The sequence below is a fragment of the Lissotriton vulgaris genome, chromosome 3_1, assembly GCF_964263255.1.
Source record: "Lissotriton vulgaris chromosome 3_1, aLisVul1.2, whole genome shotgun sequence".
Lineage (NCBI taxonomy): Eukaryota > Metazoa > Chordata > Amphibia > Caudata > Salamandridae > Lissotriton > Lissotriton vulgaris.
This window is the reverse complement of record NC_141689.1, coordinates 1,410,324,453-1,410,345,624: the sequence shown is the minus strand read 5'-3', so window position 1 is coordinate 1,410,345,624 and position 21,172 is coordinate 1,410,324,453. Positions and strand designations below refer to the sequence as shown.

Sequence of the window (21,172 nt, the reverse complement as noted above, 5' to 3'; positions counted from 1 at the left end):
AAAGAAAGGCGCAGCTGAAGGCTTCTCAGATCGTGCAGAACCTCCTGGCCAAACCTTGCATTGCTTTGGGAAGCAACTCCAGGAAAATAATGCGGGCAGAATGCGTGTCTCTTTTGTTCCACGGTACAAAAGGGGGTGGTAATGGACGGAGCATCTGAACCAATCAAACACTCACACCCAGTCAAAAGATCTGGGTGTAATCCATCACCGTTCTTTAGCCCACTCTGCCACCCCAGTTCAGACATGGCTATATGCAAATCGGTCTGACCCTGTGCCTCATGGGAACAGTCCAGCCCGAACTGCCAAGCCATGCCTTCCCTGGACCGGAAACAAACTTCCGAGGACCGGTTTCTGGCATTCCAGCCGTCTTCAGCCCGGCTTGCTTGAATCCAGTGGCAAAGTGAGCAAGGGACTCACGTCTGAGCATACCCTGCCACACTTATGGCGGGCTGAAGACGGCTGGAATGCCAGAAACCGGTCCTCGGAAGCTTGTTTCCGGTCCAGGGAAGACATGGCTTGGCAGTTCGGGCTGCACTGTTCCCATGAGGCACAGGGTCAGACTGATTTGTATATAGCCATGTCTGAACTGGGGTGGCAGAGTGGGCTAAAGAACGGTGATGGATTAAACCCAGATCTTTTGACTGGGTGTGAGGGTTTGATTGATTCAGATGCTCCGTCCATCACCACCCCCTTTTGTACCTCTTTTGTTCCACGACCATTGCACAACAGTTCATGTTACCTCTCAGCAGTGACCTCCTCTTGGTTTTCCACCATGATTGATGCACTCTTGCCCCTGTGTATATGTGTTTGACACAGTTTAATAGTTTTTTTCAATTTTGGAAGCTCAATAAACTAGTAATCTGGCATCTCTAATGTCTTTCACTTGTTTACATGTGCAAACAAATCATCTCACAGTATATGTTGATTTTTCCATATTTAGACTTAAAAAGTGAGCCAGCACTGGTATGAGTAAAGCGTGATCTCGATAAACAACTGACTGAATTTAGCAATAAGTCACATGCTTGTACTCAAGTATTATATTTATGTTAGCAGTTTTTAAGTCTGAGTTTTAACAGCACAATTGTCAGACAGACCTGTTGCTAATAATATACATAGAGTGGATTTGGTTCCAGCTATTTAAACCATTGGCATTTTTGATTAGGCACTGGCTTGAGACTTTGTCAATCATGTCTTTGCTCACCCCAGTGGATAATTCGTCTGCCACCTAATGTTGTTGGTTGTTTGGGGGTGTTCTTCCAACTCCAATTGAGTGCTTGCATTGAACTGCATGGGGGACTACTTTACAGATAAATTTAGCCATCTCCGTCCCTCATGTTAGCTTTTTCCTGTGTCTTGCTCTAATATACTAATGCTGTATGTGTTAGCATAATAAACCCAGACCTTTTTCGCTTTAACAGTTCTTATTACTTTAAGTTAAAAGGTTATATACAGTTTGCAATCCCACATTGTTAACGCTGGTCCCCGTTTATTGCTGTTAATGTTTTTTTTGAAGGAACAAGAACAGTATGCCCCTAAACTGAAATTCTTTCCTAGTGACAATCACATGTTTATCGATAGGCCCTCTGATGGACCCCAAAACTGATAGGAATTGTAACAACTGAGAAGCAGATAATGTATAAGGCACTCTATGGTAGAGAGTCCGCATGAGCAGCATAGATCTATTATTCTATTACTAAAAATGTTGTGCTTTTTGTTGCAGAGGATCTGTCCAACAGCTGCTCTGCAGAGGACCAGAAACGGCTTGCTTTGCTGGTGATGGAAACCTTGACGGTGCTCCTCCAGGGATCAAACACAAATGCAGGTAACTTTTGAGACGGTTGTGCTCTGTGGCGATATGTTTTTTTGTGATTTCACCTGGATGATAGTCTGTGTTGTGGTTGCTGAATCCTGCCTGATGTTTATAAAAAAAAATGTGTGTTTTATTTTACAAAACCACTTATTGTTTTTATGTGTTTTTAGTCACTGAAAAATCTGCTCATATTCATTAAAGAACGAAAGCAGGCTTTTCATTAAGCCAACCCCGTCTAAGCAATATCTTCTCATTTGTCTAAAAAGATGATTATGAGGTTGCAAATCGAGCACTAAAAAAGAAAACTACGTTCACAATGGTTTCCAGCACAACTCCAATAGGGCAGTCAGAAGTGTATGGCGCTAAAATTATTTTAAAGTACCACAGCAGAGCACAATGCCATATACATTCGGTCAAATAATACAGTTTAACCCATTTTCCCAACGCATCTCCATTAAATCTCTCCCCAGCCACACACTTTCCTGTAAAAAGGTAGAAACTATTACATGATAATCCACAGCGATAGAGATATCATACAAGAGCCATTTCACTAGACCGAGGTTGCAAGACAAACAAGGGCAGCGGCTCATCAGGAGTCAAGTGTATAGTCCTCACGGGGCAAGATCATGGCAAGGTCAATGCAGCTGAGATTCTGAGCAAGGGTTATAAAACCTGGTGCAAAAAAAGTAATCTCATATTTCGTCTTCTAGATAACACAATCACAGCCAGTCAGTGTCCTTGCTAACTCATACAACCACTCTTTGTGAGTCAGGTTTCTTCCAGTGGCGCAGGATGTAAGTCTTTGCAGCTGTGACTGAAGTCATTGACTGTTATTGCAAAGGACCACACTATTGGTCATATCGCAAAATGTAGGAAAAGTGGTTTGACCGGGTCGTGCTGTCCATGGATGAGAACATGGACTATACCTCTGATCCACATGGTTTTTATCCAGTATTTGGGTGTCTTTCATAGATTCACATGCCTGAATCATTCCCCGTCGCCGAGACGGGAGCCTCCGGTACATAAAAAAGTAATGTCCTAAGGACATACATAGAGAATATAGGCCGAAGGGCCTCCCCTTTTGGGGCCTTTCCATGTCCTTATGTAAAAGGACCGAACTCTCATCGTTAGCCAATCAGCTCCGACCTCCCTCTAGAACCTTCCCGGGAGGAGCCTCCGTCCCTCAGATTTTTCTACCGCACGTTGTGCTAGGGAGTCTCCAACCTGAGCTCTTCAGGTTTTCCAACATTCGAAGTCTCAAACTTCGCCGAATTTCACTTTGTACGAAAAGGAATTTATCCCATCATCGACTACATGTCGGAATCTAATAAGAAAACTTCGTCCATGGCGGACTCACAGAAGAAAACCCTTCTAAGGGCCTGTTCCTCCTGCGGCAAGCAGCGGATTCAAGCGGAGGACAAGCACGACCTGTGCTTATATTGCCTGTACCCTGACCACGTCACTGACAAGTGTAGGGTGTGTAGAGCCTTCCCAAAGAAGACGGTTAAGGAAAGGGAAACTCGCCTTCGCGAATGGCTCGACAGGCTTAAGGTCCGAGACACTCTGGAATCTTCCGAGGGTAGTGTCTCCGCGACCTCCAAAGTCTCCAAGAAGAGACCCAGGGTGCAGTCCCCTGGAGAGACAGACACTCCTCCTAAGAAGGCGCACAGGAAGCCTTCGGAGGCACGCTCCACCACCTCCTCCGTGTCTGTTAAGGATGGCCAGAGGTTCAAGAAGCCCGCTCCATCTACTAAGCGGACCACCTCAGTCACGACCACTGTGTCGACCACTACGGCCTCATCGCCCTCCGCGACGGCCACGACGACCACCACTGCGTCCTCAGGCGCACCGGTCTCCTCGACCATTCCTCTGAAACCTTCCTCCAATACGAAGGCGGCCTCTTCGTCACCTAAGAGGTCTAAATCTACAGGTACGCCTTCGCCGAAAACACCTCATACCGAAGGCTCGTCACCTAAGAAGTCGAAGTCAAGTTCGTCTCCTAAAACGTCGAAGTCAAGTTCAAAGAGCACGCCTTCGACAAAAATATCTCAAATCCAAGGCCCTACCATCAGTAAGGCGGCGAAACCTTTATCCCCGCAAAATTTGATGCCATTGACCCTGACGGAGGTACCAAAATCACCAACACACACGGCGGGGGTGCCATCTTCACGCACGTCGTCGGAAGAGACCCCGGCGCCATCTTGGAAAGAATCGAGATTGGTCGAAGTCTCTATTCACTCGATTCCAACGCCCTCGGTTCGCCCAACGGTGGAGTTGGCACCCGAGCAAGAACAGGAAACTCTCCAGAGTGAGGAGTCAGACAAAGAACAGGAGGCTCACGAAGAACACCAGGACGTCCACGAGATCCGGGACGAAGTTATGTATCAAGGCAGCTCCATAAACGTCGACACAGTGAACACTCCGATGATCTGTTTGCCACTGTCTCTGGTCAACGATTTGAAATCCCTGGTGCAGGACTATAAACAACGGTTCCCGGACGCCGACAGCGGTGCCCAGGTACCGGTCACCCAAGCGCAACCATCGGCCTCGCACCCTTCCGCTCCCCAGGCCCGTCCTCGGAGCCATCTCCGACCGCAAACCCAGGCGGAGGTCTCATCGGAAAGCGAGGAGGATGAGACGGACTTAGAGGAAGGCGAGGTGCAAGATGTCGCCTCGGACCACAGAGACGAAGATGCCGATGCTGCGTCATCACACCATTCGTCTACCCCGGCATCCCCGCGACCGCGCCACTCTGAAGCGGCGGACGTGGGAGGTTTCCACAAACTGGTGGACAGAGCTGCAAGGAGGTTTCACATGGCAGTGGAATCCGCGGAAACGGAATGCTTCCTCCATGATTTCAAGGAGCACACCCAGAAATCGGCCAAGTCTATTCCTCTTATAGACTTTCTATGGGAACAGGGCAAGAAGCTGATGCTCACGCCTGCTTCGGTGCATGCGGTGGTTCCGCGCCTAGACAAAAAATATAAGGCCCCGAACTCCGCACCTGCCTGCCTGACCGGCCACCCCAAACCGGACTCGGTTGTCACTCAGGCGGCCCAGAAACAATCCCGCAACCCCTCCTCGCCGCTGTCCGCGCCCCCGGACAAGGAAGGAAGGAAACTGGACACCATAGGCAAGAGGTTCTCCACCACATCCGCCATGTCCATCAAGGTGGCAAATTCCATCGCCCTCCTTGGCCGCTACAACCGCCAGCTATGGGAAGACATAGCTCCCTATCTGCAAGGCCTGCCGGCCACGGTCCAGGACGAGGTGAAAGCTCTTCTAGCGGAAGGACAAAACTCCGCGGCAGAAATTATCGACTGCGCCATCGACGCAGCCATGACGGGATTCCGCCAGTTGGCCGGGGCTGCCGTGCTCCGCCGCCAGGGCTGGCTGAAAGCGACGTCTTTTCGGCAGGAGGTCCAATCTAAGGTGCTGGATATGCCGTTCGATGGTCAATTCCTCTTTGGGGAGAAGATAGACGAGGCACTCCAGGCCATCAAAAAAGACACCGACACGGCGAGGGCTCTGGGCTCCCTCCAGTCCCGGAACCAATCCTTTCGAGGGGGCCGCTCCAGAGGTCAGTACTCCTACAGAGGTTCCTACCAAAACCGGTCGTCCTATTCCTACGGCAACAGGAACCAACCCCAGCAGAAGCAACAGTCCCGACAGTCATCCTATGGGAGATCGTCCTTCAGAGGCAAATCCGCCAAGAAGGGCACTGGCGGCCGCCAGTGACCATTTACTCCAGCCAGTCCCACCACCGTCTCAATCCTTTCGAATTGGGGGAAAACTGAGCCACTTCCTCCACAATTGGCAAAAAATCACTACGGATCGGTGGGTACTACAAATAATTCAATTTGGACATTCCCTCGAACTGGTCAACACCCCTCCCAACACCCCTCCGCTGAAGCGTGCTCACAAACACCTGCACCTCCTTCTCCAGGAAGTCTCCGCCATGTTGGTCAAAGGAGCCATCGAAAAAGTCCCGGAGTCCCAGAAGGGGAAGGGTTTTTATTCCCACTTCTTCCTGGTCCAACAGAAAGGAGACAAGTGGAGGCCGATCTTAGACCTCCGGGCGCTCAACGCCTTCCTGAGGAGTCAATCCTTCCGGATGGTCACAATCCAGGAGATCCTAGGAGCACTGGAGAGAGGAGACTCGATGGTCTCCCTGGACTTACAGGACGCCTACTACCATATCCCCATCCTCGTCAGGCACAGGAAATACCTACGGTTCGAAATAGCGGGCAGGCATTACCAGTTCAAGGTCTTGCCGTTTGGCCTCAAATCTGCCCCACGTATCTTCACGAAGTGCTTGGCGCCAGTGGCAGCCTTCCTGCGACAAAGGGGTCACCAGGTGTTCCCCTACCTGGACGACTGGCTAGTGAAGGCTCCTTCCCCGGAGGACGCGCTGGCTTCCTTCAACGCCTGCAGCGCTCTTTTCCAACAGCTGGGTCTGACGATCAACCTCAAAAAATCATGCACTACTCAGTCGACGAGGATCACCTTCCTAGGGGCGACCCTGGACACGAAGCGCACGAAGGCGTTCCCCTCAGAGGACAGGATCAGCAAAATACTGTCTCTGGCCGCGGCGGTGGCCAAGAAGCCTCGCATCAAGGTCCGGACGTTCACCTCCTTGCTAGGGATGATGTCTTCATGCATTCTCCTTGTACCGCACTGCAGGCTCCGCATGCGCCCCCTGCAGGAGGCGTTGGCGAGACAATGGAAACAGTGTTCCGGCTCATTCGACGACATTATCACAATCACACCGGCCATCATAAAGGCCCTTCTGTGGTGGAGAAACAAGACACACCTGACGGCCGGCTTGCAGTTCCTCCTGCCGCCGGCACCACTGGTCATCACGACCGATGCCTCACTGGAAGGCTGGGGCGCAGTACTGTTGGACCTTCGAGTCAGCGGCAAATGGGACGCCCAGGAGAAACAACTACACATCAACCTCCTGGAACTGAGAGCAGTGTATCTGGCTCTACAGGCCTTCCTGCCACGTATCGGCACTTCCCCTGTGCTCGTCAAAACAGACAACACCACGACGATGCACTACCTGAACAAACAAGGGGGAACGCGATCTCTCTCTCTCTCACGAGAATCGCAAAAAATCTGGAACTGGTTGGTGGCGCACGGCCTCTCCCTCAAAGCGGAGTACGTTCCAGGGAAGGACAACACTATCGCGGACGCCCTCAGCAGGCAGACCTCTCTCTCCCACGAATGGGAGCTCAACGGCGACACGGTGGCCCACGTCTTCTCACAATGGGGCACCCCGAGGATCGATCTCTTCGCGACGGCAGGGAACGCCAAATGCCGAAGCTACGCAAGCTGGCATCCCCAACGGGGGTCGCTGGGAAATGCTTTTTCCATCGGCTGGTCCAGCGTGTTTGCGTACGCTTTTCCTCCGTTCCCGATGATACCGAGGCTCCTCCGGAAGATGAGGACGGAACCGTGCACGCTGATACTGATTGCTCCGTACTGGCCGAGACAACATTGGTTCTCGGATCTACTTCGCCTGTCCATCAGGCCCCCGATTCACCTGCGACAACACCCGAACCTCTTGACAATGTCCGGAGGCCAAGTACACCACCCGAACCTCCGTTCGCTCAACTTATCGGCCTGGCTCCTGAGCACCGTGAGTTCGGAGACCTAGATATACCGCAGGACTGCAGGGCAGTACTGGCCAAAGCGAGGGCGGGCAGCACGACCAAGACCTACTCGCTGAAGTGGAAGAGGTTCTGCTTGTGGTGTTCGGAACACGACTTACACCCTCTCCGGGTCACCCCAGTACAGCTGCTACCGTACCTCCTACACCTGGCTCAATCGGGGCTGGCTCACGCCTCCATTAAGGTTCATCTGGCTGCGATTTCTAGGTTCACCAGGACCCCATCGGGACCCTCCCTCTGGTCCAGTCGACTGGTAAAACAATTTCTGAAGGGGCTTTACAGATCCTTTCCGAGGCCTCGGAAAGTCCCTCCAACCTGGCAGTTGAACTTGGTGCTCAACCAACTCATGAAACACCCATTCGAGCCCATACACCGGGCCTCGCTCAAGCATCTTTCCTGGAAAACGGCTCTCCTGCTAGCCCTGACGTCAGCCAGACGGGTCAGCGAACTTCAGGCGCTGTCCATTCAGGAACCGTATCTCCAATTCAGGCACGACCGAGTGGTACTCAGGCCCAACCCTAAATTCATTCCTAAAGTACCGTCAGACTTTCATCTGAACGAACCAATTGTCCTCAAGTCGTTCTTTGCGGACCCTTCCACAGCAGCAGAAAGGGCGCTGCATTCCTTGGACCTTAAAAGGTGTCTCAAATTCTACTTGGACAGGACCAAAGACGTCAGGAAGTCTTCTCAACTCTTTGTAGCCTACAGCAACCCGCGCATGGGGTTGCCCTTGACAAAACAGAGCATCTCACGCTGGATTTCTTCAGCAATTGCTTTCTGCCATGATCAGGCCGGACGGCCTTTGACAGACCGAGTGGCTGCCCACTCGACCAGAGCGATGTCAACGTCAGCGGCGCTCTTCGCTGGAGTGACGATCCTGGACATCTGCCGAGCGGCGACATGGAAGTCCCCGCATACCTTTTCCAAGCACTACTGCCTGGACATCGAACTGCAGAAGGACGCTGCAGTGGGACAAGCGGTGCTGCGCCATCTCTTCCAATAAGGTGAGCCTTACCTCGTCCCGCCATCCAGGTAGGCACATTCTTCATGGTTTTTTCTGCTATATGCATGACTGTATATTACCATGTTTCTCTCATGTTGTCTGTAATTTATGCAGGCCTGCTGGAGGTGAGAATGTGCTTTACCACTATGCATGTATAACTGCTGGCTACTCTGATTCAGGCATGTGAATCTATGAAAGACACCCAAATACTGGATAAGAAATGCGTTACTTACCTGTAACAGCAGTTATCCAGTATTGGTGTCTTTCATAGATTCACATGCAACCCTCCCGCCTCCCCGGTAAGGACTCACGTACCTCTATGTCTACATTGCGACACCCTAGCTGGGTGCGTACGAAAATCTGAGGGACGGAGGCTCCTCCCGGGAAGGTTCTAGAGGGAGGTCGGAGCTGATTGGCTAACGATGAGAGTTCGGTCCTTTTACATAAGGACATGGAAAGGCCCCAAAAGGGGAGGCCCTTCGGCCTATATTCTCTATGTATGTCCTTAGGACATTACTTTTTTATGTACCGGAGGCTCCCGTCTCGGCGACGGGGAATGATTCAGGCATGTGAATCTATGAAAGACACCAATACTGGATAACTGCTGTTACAGGTAAGTAACGCATTTCTTATCAGTATAGACCCCTTGAATATCAATAAGATCACAGTTCATGGAACTCTTTAAAAACGTTTGAGGAAAATACCATTCATAATAATCTAACAAACCTCAAACCAGGTCAATGACCCTCTACCTCCCAACTTCTTACAGGAGATCATACCCGCATTACTCCCACTTTGGAAAAAGATTGTTAATGCCTCCTTCCTTCAAGGCACTATCCTGACTGCCTAAAGTCTGGTCAGGTTTCCCCCATCCTAAAAAAAAAAGGCAGCTCAAGCTGACTCAAACAACTTCCGACCTATCTTTAATATTCCCACCATGGCGAAGCTCCTTGAAAAATCTGTTCACATCCAACTCTGTAACCACATTGATAATTTCCGATTATTAGATCAATTTCAATCGTTTTCCCTCTCTGGTCTGCCCTGATCCATACTTACTTCTCTGAGAGCCTTGGTGAACTCTGCTGCTAGATCATCACCGGCTCAAAGAGAAACAACCAACCCCAGCCCCCCCCCCCCCACCCACCCCGCCATCTGAAGTCTCTTAACCTGCTCCCATACAACGCAAAAATACATGTGTCCTTCTTAAACAAAACTGGTACTCATGTAAAGCGCTCTGGTACCCGATGTCTCGGGTCTAGTGCAAGCTATATAAAACTCTAAAAAAAAAAATATATATATATATATATTTATATATATATATATATATCACAGCTCCAGGTTTCTTTCACATCCCATGGAAAGAAATTACGGCACTCACAGGGAAAGTGTTCAGTATGTTTTTAATCGCTCAGCAGACAAACGCGTTTCGGTATTCCTTCGTCAGTGTCTACCATTGACACGGAAGGAAGCGCATTTAAGAAATTTTCATCACGTTTTTGCATGCACATAGAAAGAGGACTGACGTTTTACCTCCGTGAGAGACGATGTTCACATAGTAAATTACTTTTTACTTTAACATTTCAGAAATCACAGTCATAAGGCATTGTAAATTACATTTCAATAATTTAGGCACTTTATATTTTGTGATTTACCGACATTCTTGCATACATGTATAAAGTATATTTGCCTTTGTTGTGTCGTGTGTGTTATTCAGCCGTGGATCGGCATTGCTCACGGGGTATAATGGATCTCGTTATTGTCTCACCATTCAAGTTAACTTTCAGGTCCAGATAATTCACTGTGGATACATTAATATCTGCAGTGAAATTCAAGTTGTTAAGATTTAGAAATGCTACAAACTCTTCTGCTGAAGTCACAGATCCCTCCCATACTAGAAAGAGGTCGTCAATATACCTGTACCAGACTTTCAGATTTCCTGCCCATTTTTGGAACCCGGGGCTTTGGGTCAGGTGAGGAGCCTTACGGAGAACTTCTTCAAAATTGTACATAGTCACTTACCTGAAAAAATCACAGTGACAGGCAGAATTAAAGATATGCCGGGTTTTTACCCTTGCGGCAAATGCAAAGCCTGCGAGAAGAGCAAGAAAAGAACAACTTTCGAAATACCAGGGTCAGGACACAGTAAGAAAATATCTAAGTTTCTCACTTGCAACACCACATACGTTGTTTACTGCCTATTGTGCCCATGTGGATTGAAGTACATAGGAAGCACAGTGAAAAATGTCAAGTTACGTGTATTGGAGCACCAACGTGCAATTATGAATAAGGATTTTAACTATCCCGTAGCGAAACACTTTGCCCTTAAGCATAACAGCAATAGGGAACTCTTACAATTTTTTGCGCTAGATCACATACCAGTAGACCCAAGGGGTGGAGATAGGTTGCGGAAATTAAGAAGGCTAGAATCCCGCTACATAATTGACCTTCAAACAAAGGCCCCCCTGGGACTTAATAGGAATGAAGAATTGTCCTCCCACTTGGGTAAAGCTTAAACTCTGTAAATAACGAGATCCATTATACCCCGTGAGCAATGCCGATCCACGGCTGAATAACACACACGACACAACAAAGGCAAATATACTTTATACATGTATGCAAGAATGTCGGTAAATCACAAAATATAAAGTGCCTAAATTATTGAAATGTAATTTACAATGCCTTATGACTGTGATTTCTGAAATGTTAAAGTAAAAAGTAATTTACTATGTAAACATCGTCTCTCACGGAGGTAAAACGTCAGTCCTCTTTCTATGTGCATGCAAAAACGTGATGAAAATTTCTTAAATGCGCTTCCTTCCGTGTCAATGGTAGACACTGACGAAGGAATACCGAAACGCGTTTGTCTGCTGAGCGATTAAAAACATACTGAACACTTTCCCTGTGAGTGCCGTAATTTCTTTCCATGGGATGTGAAAGAAACCTGGAGCTGTGATTTATCACGTGGGGCACCGCCACGAGAGGCACCCGCCTGCGAGTGACCCGGATTTTGCTGCAACGGAGCGGAAATATATATATATATATATATATATATATATATATATATATATATATATATATATATATATACACATACACATACACATGTATGTATATATATATATATATATATATATATATATATACATATATATATATATATATACACATACACATGTATATAAATGTGCAGCCTAAAGCCCAGAATTAGGCTCAGATATCCCAATATTGCATTGTATTTTTCATTTAAAATAAATTGTATATAACAGCATTTCCAGGACACAGAGAAATGTACTCTTAACATGTTTGAACATAGCCTTTATTTTCAAAGAAAAAGACAAAGTAATAGCAGGCAGATTAGCCCAGAAGTCTGCATATAGAACATTGACCAAAAATCTGGCGCTGTGCCTTTAAGACCTTTAGGACCTCCAAGCTCCCATCATGCTCCACAGGTGACAGTTAGGTCAGTTCTTTTTTCCGGATCCTTCTGTGAGGGTCCTGGTGCATTGAGCTTGTCAGTGGATTTCTCTCACTAATTGGTTTTCTGAAGTAAACTTTTTTGACTTCACTCAAAGTTTTTCAGTACTAGGGCTACTTTTCCATAATTTTTCTAGTTTTCCAGATATTTTTTTCTGTCCGAAATGCCAGCCTTATTTAATAAGTGCCCTTCCTGTGGGAAGAAAATGGCAAAATCTGATCTGCACTCGGTCTGCATTGTGTGCCTACCATCCTCACACAGACCTGATAAGTGCTACTACTGCCAGCAGTTTTCTAAAAGAACTCTTCATGAAAGGGAGAAGATCAAGCTTCATACCATGCAGAGAGGGAAAGGCATCTGTAAGTGGCCTGGAAGGACATCCCTCTAAAGAGCCCTCTCAAGTGAGGCCAGAGCGCAAAAATGTGGGGGGGCATTGGTCGGATTCGCAGTCGAGAGAAAGATCTACGACAAAAATTCCCCTTCCTTCAGCTTCTAAGTTATCGACGGGAAGACAGTCGGTGTCGAAAAACCAATCGCCGTTGCAGCGGTCGGCGGCAGGCATGGCAAGTAAATCTAAAGCTCATGTGCCAGCTTCTCATCAGCCCATGTTGACCTCTCCTCGTAGACAGCCCAAGTCATTTTCCCTACGACGGCGGAGTACAGGCACTCGATGTCGAAGACTCATCGCCGACATGGGCGGTTGTCGTTAAAGTCCCCGGTGTCGACATAGAGGACACCACCCACGACTAGGGCACCTCAAAGATCGAAGACGACATTAATGTTGGATCCAACGTCGAAGACTACGACTGCTTTAGACCCTCTCTGTAGTCGATCCAATTCTTTGTCACCGCCGGCAGGGTGAGCTAGATCATCGTCGTCGAGAAGGATGCTGTCGAAGGATGCCGTCGAGAAGGTCTCACCTTCGACAACGAGTAGGTCGACATTGAGACCTTGGTCCTCCCGTATGTCTCCACCGGCTAGGGGAATGATTCGATCACCAATACCGACGTCGAGGGATCCTTCGACATCGAGGCGAATTCAGTAGACTGAAACTCAGGATTTCACATCTAAGGATCTAAGGGAATGACATTGAGGAGTGCTTCATGCTCCCCTGGCCTGAGAATTGTCCAAATCAAGTCTGAGGGTTCCCCAGCTTGGGAACAGCATTCACCTCCGATCAATCGATTCCTGAGATGGTCGAAGAGTGTAAAGGAGTAGAAAATGCAAAGAGTTAGTCCTGGGTCTTGATATTCTCAAATATATTTGCCTTCTCTGACTTCTGATAGGCAAGTGCGCCAAACCACGCCGCCTAATAAATCGCCTGAAAGATATCCAGCTGCAAGGAGACATGGATCAATGACCCCTCTTAGACTCTCTAAGTCTAGATCTGAACACCATATGTCTAGAGAGCAGAGACGCACGTCTCCATCATGGTCCACTGACTCAAGATCTTCAGTGGCTGATAACTCTCCTACATTATCGTCTACTCCGCCTATCAGAGTATCACCAGTGGATGACATCATTACCTTTAACAAGGTCCTATGTAGAAGGGTTGCAAAGCTCAACATTGAGATACCTTCCTCTGCCCCATCAACGTTCGTCATTTTGGAGACACTTCATCACAGGGCTTCCACTAGACCTCTGCTTCCTTTGGTTCCTGGGTTGCTAGAACCGGCGCTCCATACCTTTCTAACTCTGGCTTCAATTGGAGCAGTACTTCTATGTATACTAAAGAAATACAGGGCCCCACAACAGGACCCACTGTTTCTGAGGTCTGATCCTCCACCAGATTCTGTTATTGTGTCAGCAGCAAGGAAAGCGCACATGGGCGCTTCCCCTTCTGCCGTCCCTCCTGATAAGGGCAGCAAAGCTATGGACTAAGAGGATGTGTAACACCTCTTCCTCTTATAGGAAGGTTGCTAGCGCTTCCACTCTTTTAAGTCGATATGACCATTTGTGATGGGACTCTCTTTCAAGGTTTACTGAAAAGTTACCAAAAGAAGATCGACAGGATTTTCAGGAGATCCTGCAGGAAGTGTGCGTAGCAAATCCGGTCATAAGCACAGCAGCAGATGCATCTGACCTTGCAGCTCATGGCTACTTGGATGCTACCTGCGCTAGATAATCCTCCTGGCTGAGACTCACCGTCTTAAAACCAGAGGCCCAACACAGAATCATTAACCTTCCATTCAACAGTACCTCCCTCTTTGTCTCTCATGCAGATGATATGTCAAGGAGGAAGTCAGAATTGGACACCTTGAAGGCGGTCGGCCTGGAGAAAAGGAATGACTTCAACCGTCGATACCGCCTGTATGACCATTGTTAATACCAGCAGAGGGTTCAAACCCCTCACTGGTCATCGCAACATCATCATGCGAGATCGCATTACCAACAGAGACGGCCGGGGAGAGGAAGAGGAACCTCTCGACAAGCTATTCCTTTGGCAAAGCAATAGCCCAAGCAGTGAATAATTGCTTCCCCCAGCTCTGTTACCCACTCCGGTGGGGGAAGTATAATGTTTCACTTGGACGAGTGGCACAAAATAACGCAAGACAACTGGGTATACATATTGTGAGGAATGGGTACTCATCGGCTAAAGCTGCTTTGAGCGGAGGTCTCCATCTTGTTAGAAAAACATGCCATCTAAAATGTTCCCTGGAATTAACATCAGCAGAGTATTTATTCCTGGTACTTCTTGGTTCCAAAGAAAGGTCCAAACAAGGAGTACAGGCCTATACTCGACCTCAGACTTTTAAACTAATTTGTTCTCAGAGAGATTCAGAATGTTAGCACTGCACCAAATCATTCCACACATTCATAAAGGGGACTGGATGTGCTCCATAGACCTTTGGATGCTTATTTACACACCCCAATCTCTCGAAAGCACTAGACGTTTCTATGATTCAGGGCAGAGTCAGACCACTACCAGTTCAAAGTCCTGCTTTTCGGACTCCAGTTGGCTCCTCCCTGCAAAACCGAAAGATCTTTGTCTATCCTTATTTAGACAACTGGCTGCTCCAGAGTGCCTCTCCCAGTCTCCTACAGGAACATCTGCGATACTGCATTCAACTCTTAAATAAATTGGGTCTGTGCGTCAACTTCAAGAAGTCTATCCTCAATCCAACTCACAGGATACACTATTTGGGCGCTACCCTAGACTCTGCAAACGCAAGAGTGTGTCCTTCGGAGGAGAGACTTATCATCAATACCCCACAAATGTCGTACTCTCCTACAAACATCTCATCCCATGGCCAGACAGGTATCCTCTCCGCTGGGCTCTGCATATTCATTTTTCCAAATGCCAGGCTACAGATGAGACCATTGCAACAAGCACTATAGGACTAATGGTCTCAAGTTTCCAATCGCTGGTAGTGTAGAGTAGTTCCTATTTTCCCTATAGGCCCTGCGCATTGGAATAACATAAACAGCAGTGTAGACGTAGGACTGCGGTCTTCTAGGTCTCTACTGACTATGTTAGACTTAATTTAGGTTTGCGCCAGCTAGCTCAGAGGTCACTGGAAACTTTCTTGACTGAATAGGAAGTGATCAGCTACCCTGGCTCAGACAAGAAGGGATTCAGCTTCCGACAACCGCATAAACATGAGAACTTTGCTCCTCAGAATAAGAGTCAATCTCTAGAGTCGTGTGAAACAATAGACAGCTATTTCACTCAGTCAGTTGTGCAGATTTACTTTCACCAGAGTGCAGAGAATGGAGAGACGGGCGTTTTCAATAAAAGATATTATTTATTGAGCAGTCTTCCTTCTCATGCAAGAGAAATGATTTGCCACAATTGCTAGACTTGTTATTATGAAAAGTGCGTTCAGTAAAAGGAGTATTACGAAATAATACTGTAAAAGCATTGATATGGTTTCTTAGCCATAAGATAGTTAAAATGAATAAAATATATACATTGGCTAACGACCTCAACTGGTGCTTCTAACTACGCCTACCCCGGTGTACCTGACCTAAGCCTAATACATGGGAGGGAGTAAGTAAGTAGCAATTTAAGTTAAGTTGGTTTTGCCAAGAGTTTGTTTCAAGAATTCGCTCTAAGCGCTTAGTCAGCACCGTACCTCTGGAATAGAATGTAGGAGGTCTGGTATCTCCTTCTTAGGACCCGATATCCCAGTCACTTGCAAGGGTAGGCTGGAAACGCCGGAGCTGGATTTTCTCGGCAGGAGAAAAGACCGCGTCTTTCTCAGCACGTCAAGGAGGAGGGGCAGCGTCCGTGGGCTTCTCGCATCTGCTGGGCTCTCTGCAAGGGGACAGCTGTTCTGCTCCAGTATTCACCACCACCGTGTGCTTGCTTAAGGCAACGTTGGTATATTTATACCTGAAAGGTGCCGAGTTTGACATAAGTTTTTGGACATAAGACGTCAATAAAGATGTCACTAAGAACTGGTCGTTCTTACAGTGCTCGCAGGAGTTCTATTACTAATCAAAACAAAGCAAGCGGGGCTTTCCCAGGTTGCTGGGGGTTTGGTATGTCGAAAGAACTCGGTGTGCTATCTAGGAATCTAAGGAAGTGGCTTCTGCTGTGTCATGGACTACAGAGGCGAGTTACTGAAATATGGCTCTGATTGTTATGCCATTATAGGGATATGTATTGATTATAGCCGTATAGGGGCATGAGGTCACAATATTGATCGGGGTCCTAGATAAAATACATCACCCACTCCACGAATTTATGTCCATCAAATTACTAAAAACTAAAGCAATAAGAAGCACGTGTATTCCTACCCACCCCAAAATACATTTTGCATTTGAAATGGTGTACATGAAATACATGAAAAAGAATAGGTACTGTAGGTTATCAAGCATAGTAATCATTCAAAAAAATATTGCATATGTATTCAGTTGAACCATTTTGCGAAGAATTACACATGAAATGTCTCTAAATACAGAAAAGAAGGGTGAGACTATTTCATCACATAGTAAATACTATTGCTGTAAAAATGTGCTAGAGGCTGAGGTTATATTTTGTCTCTAGATCTACTAAAAATAGAAGCTCTGTTCCTTATGAATAGTTCTACTTTAAGCAAAGTACGTGTGCCAGAAAAAGTAAATATTTTGGAATTTTTGGAAAAAATAATTTCATGATGAGCGGGGAAAAAAAATAGTTCCAAACGCTTTTCAGTAGCTTTTGTTGATCAAAGCCGAAGGCCGAATTCAGAGTTCATGGGAACGCTGTGTGCCGGATTTTTTCCAAAAGTTATTGTTTCTGTTCAGGGGAGAACATCATTTCAGACAGGCTCGCAAAGAATTGGTCTACATATTCAGGTGACAGTTCGACCAAGTTCGATAATGCTGTAACTTGGCAGTTGTGAGAATGATTGCTATCATCGATTTCAGGATCAGCAATGCTCACAGAGGGTCGTACCTGGGTGATGTTGCTTTCATTTCTTGCTTCACTGCCACCACCTAGTCGTAGCGCAGGAGTCTCAACGAATGCCGTCATCGGGATTGGTAACCGCTGGGGACAACCCGATGCGTGAGACGTTACCGGACTTAGCAAAGTATCGATATCCATTGGTATTGCTGATTGTAGTGCAAGACAGGTGTCTAACACGCATTCCTCTCCGCATAGCATACATCGAAGCACAGGTAAGATGCAGGTCTGCCATATAGGTCTAAATGAAAGAAACCAGGTCATATTCAGATCTCTTAGCCGGGCTATCCCACTTTAGTTATGCGGTCCCGGTAGCGTATTGCTAGGATCGTTTCTTCCATCCTTGCCGGAGTCATGTCTGCGTTTTGGTTTGCCATATCGGAGCTGGAGGGTCGAAAATAAAATACCTGCTACGAGTCCCAAAAGTAGTGGTAGGCCGCCAAAGATCGAATGGACAAAATTGGGAAAGATGCCCAAGACTGCTTCAAATGGTGTTAACAGTCCCAAAAAAATTGTCTTAAATACATTCGAGATACCACTGGCATTCAACATATTTAGGATTTGGCTAAGCATTTCTGTGAAATGCACCGGGCAATTTGTTGATAAAAGAGTATGTATCTCTGCAGTTGTCCTTGCAACTTGGAGATCATACGTCTCTTTTGATGACGTGATGGGCACTGTTGTCTGCAAAAGCACAGACTTCATTCTGCTTAAAGTATCAATTTGTATAGAAGAGATATTTAAAGGAGGCCAAATCGGAGCCACTGAGTCTCCAGGGCCATTTGGATACAATGCTTGCATACAGAAAGTGACCATGGAACTCACGCTTAAGAGAGATGCTTTCCCTAGCACCAAGCCACAACAGCTGTGATCCGTTATTAGAACGTAACTCCCGTTAGAAAGTTGCCTAAAGAATGGCTCTATTTGTGCTGCAGGTGTTCCGTGCTGGTGGCATGAAAGGTTATTTGAAGTACCCTCACAGGCCCCATGCAAGTTAATACCTTGGCACAAAAGTATACCGCTTAGTGATTGTTTACACTCATTACCACTAAGAAATACATTTTTGTTGTTGTCACTATAACATGTATGTGTATAAGGTAATTTCCATGATGACTTAATGTATCCTTTACCCAACTTTTCATACTGGCCTGCCGGTATATACTCAAGGCAATTTTTAAACTGGAAAGTTGTTATCGGAATTGTGATAATCCTGTGTATTATCCATTCTATGACAGGTCTTTCTGACATTGTCAATGGTAATCTCTCAAGTTTTTCGATGCTCAGGATTGTATAGTCTGCTCCTTTCTGTGCCAAACTGATTTGTTTATCAGTAAGGTTAAAGATAGAAAATAATGACGTTGTGTTGATTAAACGCCATGGCACATAGCCCGAACGGAGATTTTGCAACGTCCAGCTTAGCTGTACTATAGAATGTAATTGGGACTGGCCATGTTGTAACATTAGCAAGTCCTGGTCTATAATATCAATTGCAGATGATACAATGCTGTCCAGTGAATATATTCTGGAGGACAGAGTCATTAACCCATTGTCCACAACAGAAAGTGATTTTTCCAAATTAATACGATCAATTTCTCGTATTTTCTCGGCTGTTTCAATTTGAGTTTTTTCCATGCCTCGTTGTATGCAGCATATATGCTGGCCGCTATGAAACATTTTTGACGCTGTTTGCGTGGTCCCATTATGAAATCGTGCAAGTCAGCACCATCTTTAAGTAAAGACAAGTGTTGCTTAATTTGTGCCAGTGTGGATGTGTGTAGCCATTCAAGGCATAGTTGCCCTACACTGTATGTTGTTACTATCCCTGGATGTTGTCTCTGGGAGTATCTAGGGTCTGGTCTGGTCATTTTTAACCCCTGTAATTTGTTCAGGAATCTATCTTGACAGTTATTCGTGTCTGTAGGCCAGATTATCCACTTTTTCCAATCAGGATGTGTTGTGTTTTCATTTAAAATGTTGGATACGTCTACTTCAATATCTGTTGTTGCATTATCAGGTATTGGCTTTGGAATAGATGGTTTGTTAAGGTCTTTAATCTTGGCTAGGCCAAGACAGGTTGTTAGTTGAATTCTATCATTCAAGAACATTATTTGTTCTGGGATCATGCAGGCTCGAAATAATGCTTCTAGGCCTTGTACCTGCCAATCTTTTGTACCCCAGATGGTTTTTGTTTCAATGTTATTTTTCCAGAAATCAAAACCGAATGTTATCATTTTTTCATAAAATGTTTCTGAATATATCAATTTAGTATTTTTCAGCATGGTTTTAGTCCCTGTTTTATCCAACAGTTTGTAATAAAATGTTTCTGCATTACTTGTGTTAAACCCTGAGAAGTATTGGAGTTTCTCATAGAATGTTTTTGAACTGCTTTTAGGTGGAGTAGCACAATGTTCCCATTGGTTATATTTAAAAACATTTCTAGGTTGAGCAGATTTATGTAAATAGTGATCTGCATAATGTGTAAAACAGTTCATCTGTTCATAATTATATGAACCTTGCAAATAATCATGTTCTGTCAATTTTGCTGATAAAACTAAATCAGACATCATATCATTTATACTTTTAAAGTCCCAATCATCAGAGAATGTACTTGGTTTTACAAAGTCACTTAATGAAACCTTAAATTGGTGAGGATATTTCAAGAGCTCGACCGGGCCATATATTTCATAGTCTCTTGTCCCAAACTACCCCGCCGGGTATTGGAATGGCTGTGACATTTACTGATGATAGTTCTCTTTTTTCGATGTGAGATGATTTGTGAGGCTTCAGAACTAAGTTGATGTTCTGACTTGCTGTGTCCATTGAACTGTATTTTCCCTCAATGAATTTACCCAAACAAAGTACCATGATGAGCCAAAGCAGGAGGAAAAATGCACCTAGCCCAATCCAAAATTGTAACCATGGAGAAATGAGCAGTTTCCTTGAGTTGATGAAAGAGTTCTGTTGCTTTTTCTTTAAAAGTCTTTGTTTCTGGCGTCACTTCAGGGTCGCTTTGATCTTCAGAAAAGTTATCAAAATTGATGAAGTAGCCAGATGCAGTTCTGTCGATTGTTGGAATTGTTTTCTCAATTTGCCTTTTATTAGCACATTCTGATGCCACATCATTGTAGACTAGTATTTCATGACGAACTGTTTCAATTTGTGTTTGAAGAGGCACAAGTTCCATGGCATTTCTGCATAGTCCTTTTTTTATTCACTGCAGGTTTATAAAATGTGATTAGTCTTTGTTTGAACCTCTTGGATACTAGCAAATTTGGGTATTCTGGTACTTCTTGGGAGTCCACTGGGCCTGCTATTGATTATAGGCCACATGACTGTGGTTTTACCAGGTCGATTGATACAACTCTGTTCTCCTTTTTACCAGCAAGGGGCGGTAGTACACTGATCTTGTTCCTTTGATTGCTAACACAGGTACTTCTTCTCTGTAAGAAGGCCCAAATTCCTTCTTCACCGCTATTTTCTCTGACCAGAACCCCAATCTTTGGAATCCAGACAGGTCTTGCTTGGACAGGTGGTGTGTCTTCAGTGGTGGTTGACTGTTGTTTTAACTTTATGTTCCTCAGGGCTTTTCTTGTTTCATTTAAGTCCTGTAAAACAGCCAAACGATCTTTGATGTCAAAGTCTTTTTTCTTATCTTGTACCACTGAAGCAAGACTATCTAAGTCCTGAACATACATTCTAGTTCCGAACAATAGTTCGTACGGGCTGAAACCTTTTAGAGAATTTCTTGGCAAGTTGTTAAGACTACTTTGGACACTTGTTAAATGCTGGACCCACCCATCACCCGAACCTAATACCTTTG

At 46.0% G+C, this 21,172-nt stretch overlaps 1 protein-coding gene across 4 annotated transcripts in view; it reads left to right on the top strand.

Moving 5' to 3' along the window:
- The window catches only part of WDFY3 (WD repeat and FYVE domain containing 3), a 2,050,643-nt gene that overhangs the window by 567,316 nt on the left and 1,462,155 nt on the right, over positions 1 to 21,172 (top strand). For all 4 annotated transcript variants that reach the window (XM_086961876.1, XM_086961875.1, XM_086961873.1 and 1 more), the window contains exon 12: positions 1,721 to 1,822. In XM_086961876.1, the coding sequence (XP_086818002.1) occupies positions 1,721 to 1,822 (102 nt within the window). The remainder of the gene's footprint in view (positions 1 to 1,720; positions 1,823 to 21,172) is intronic.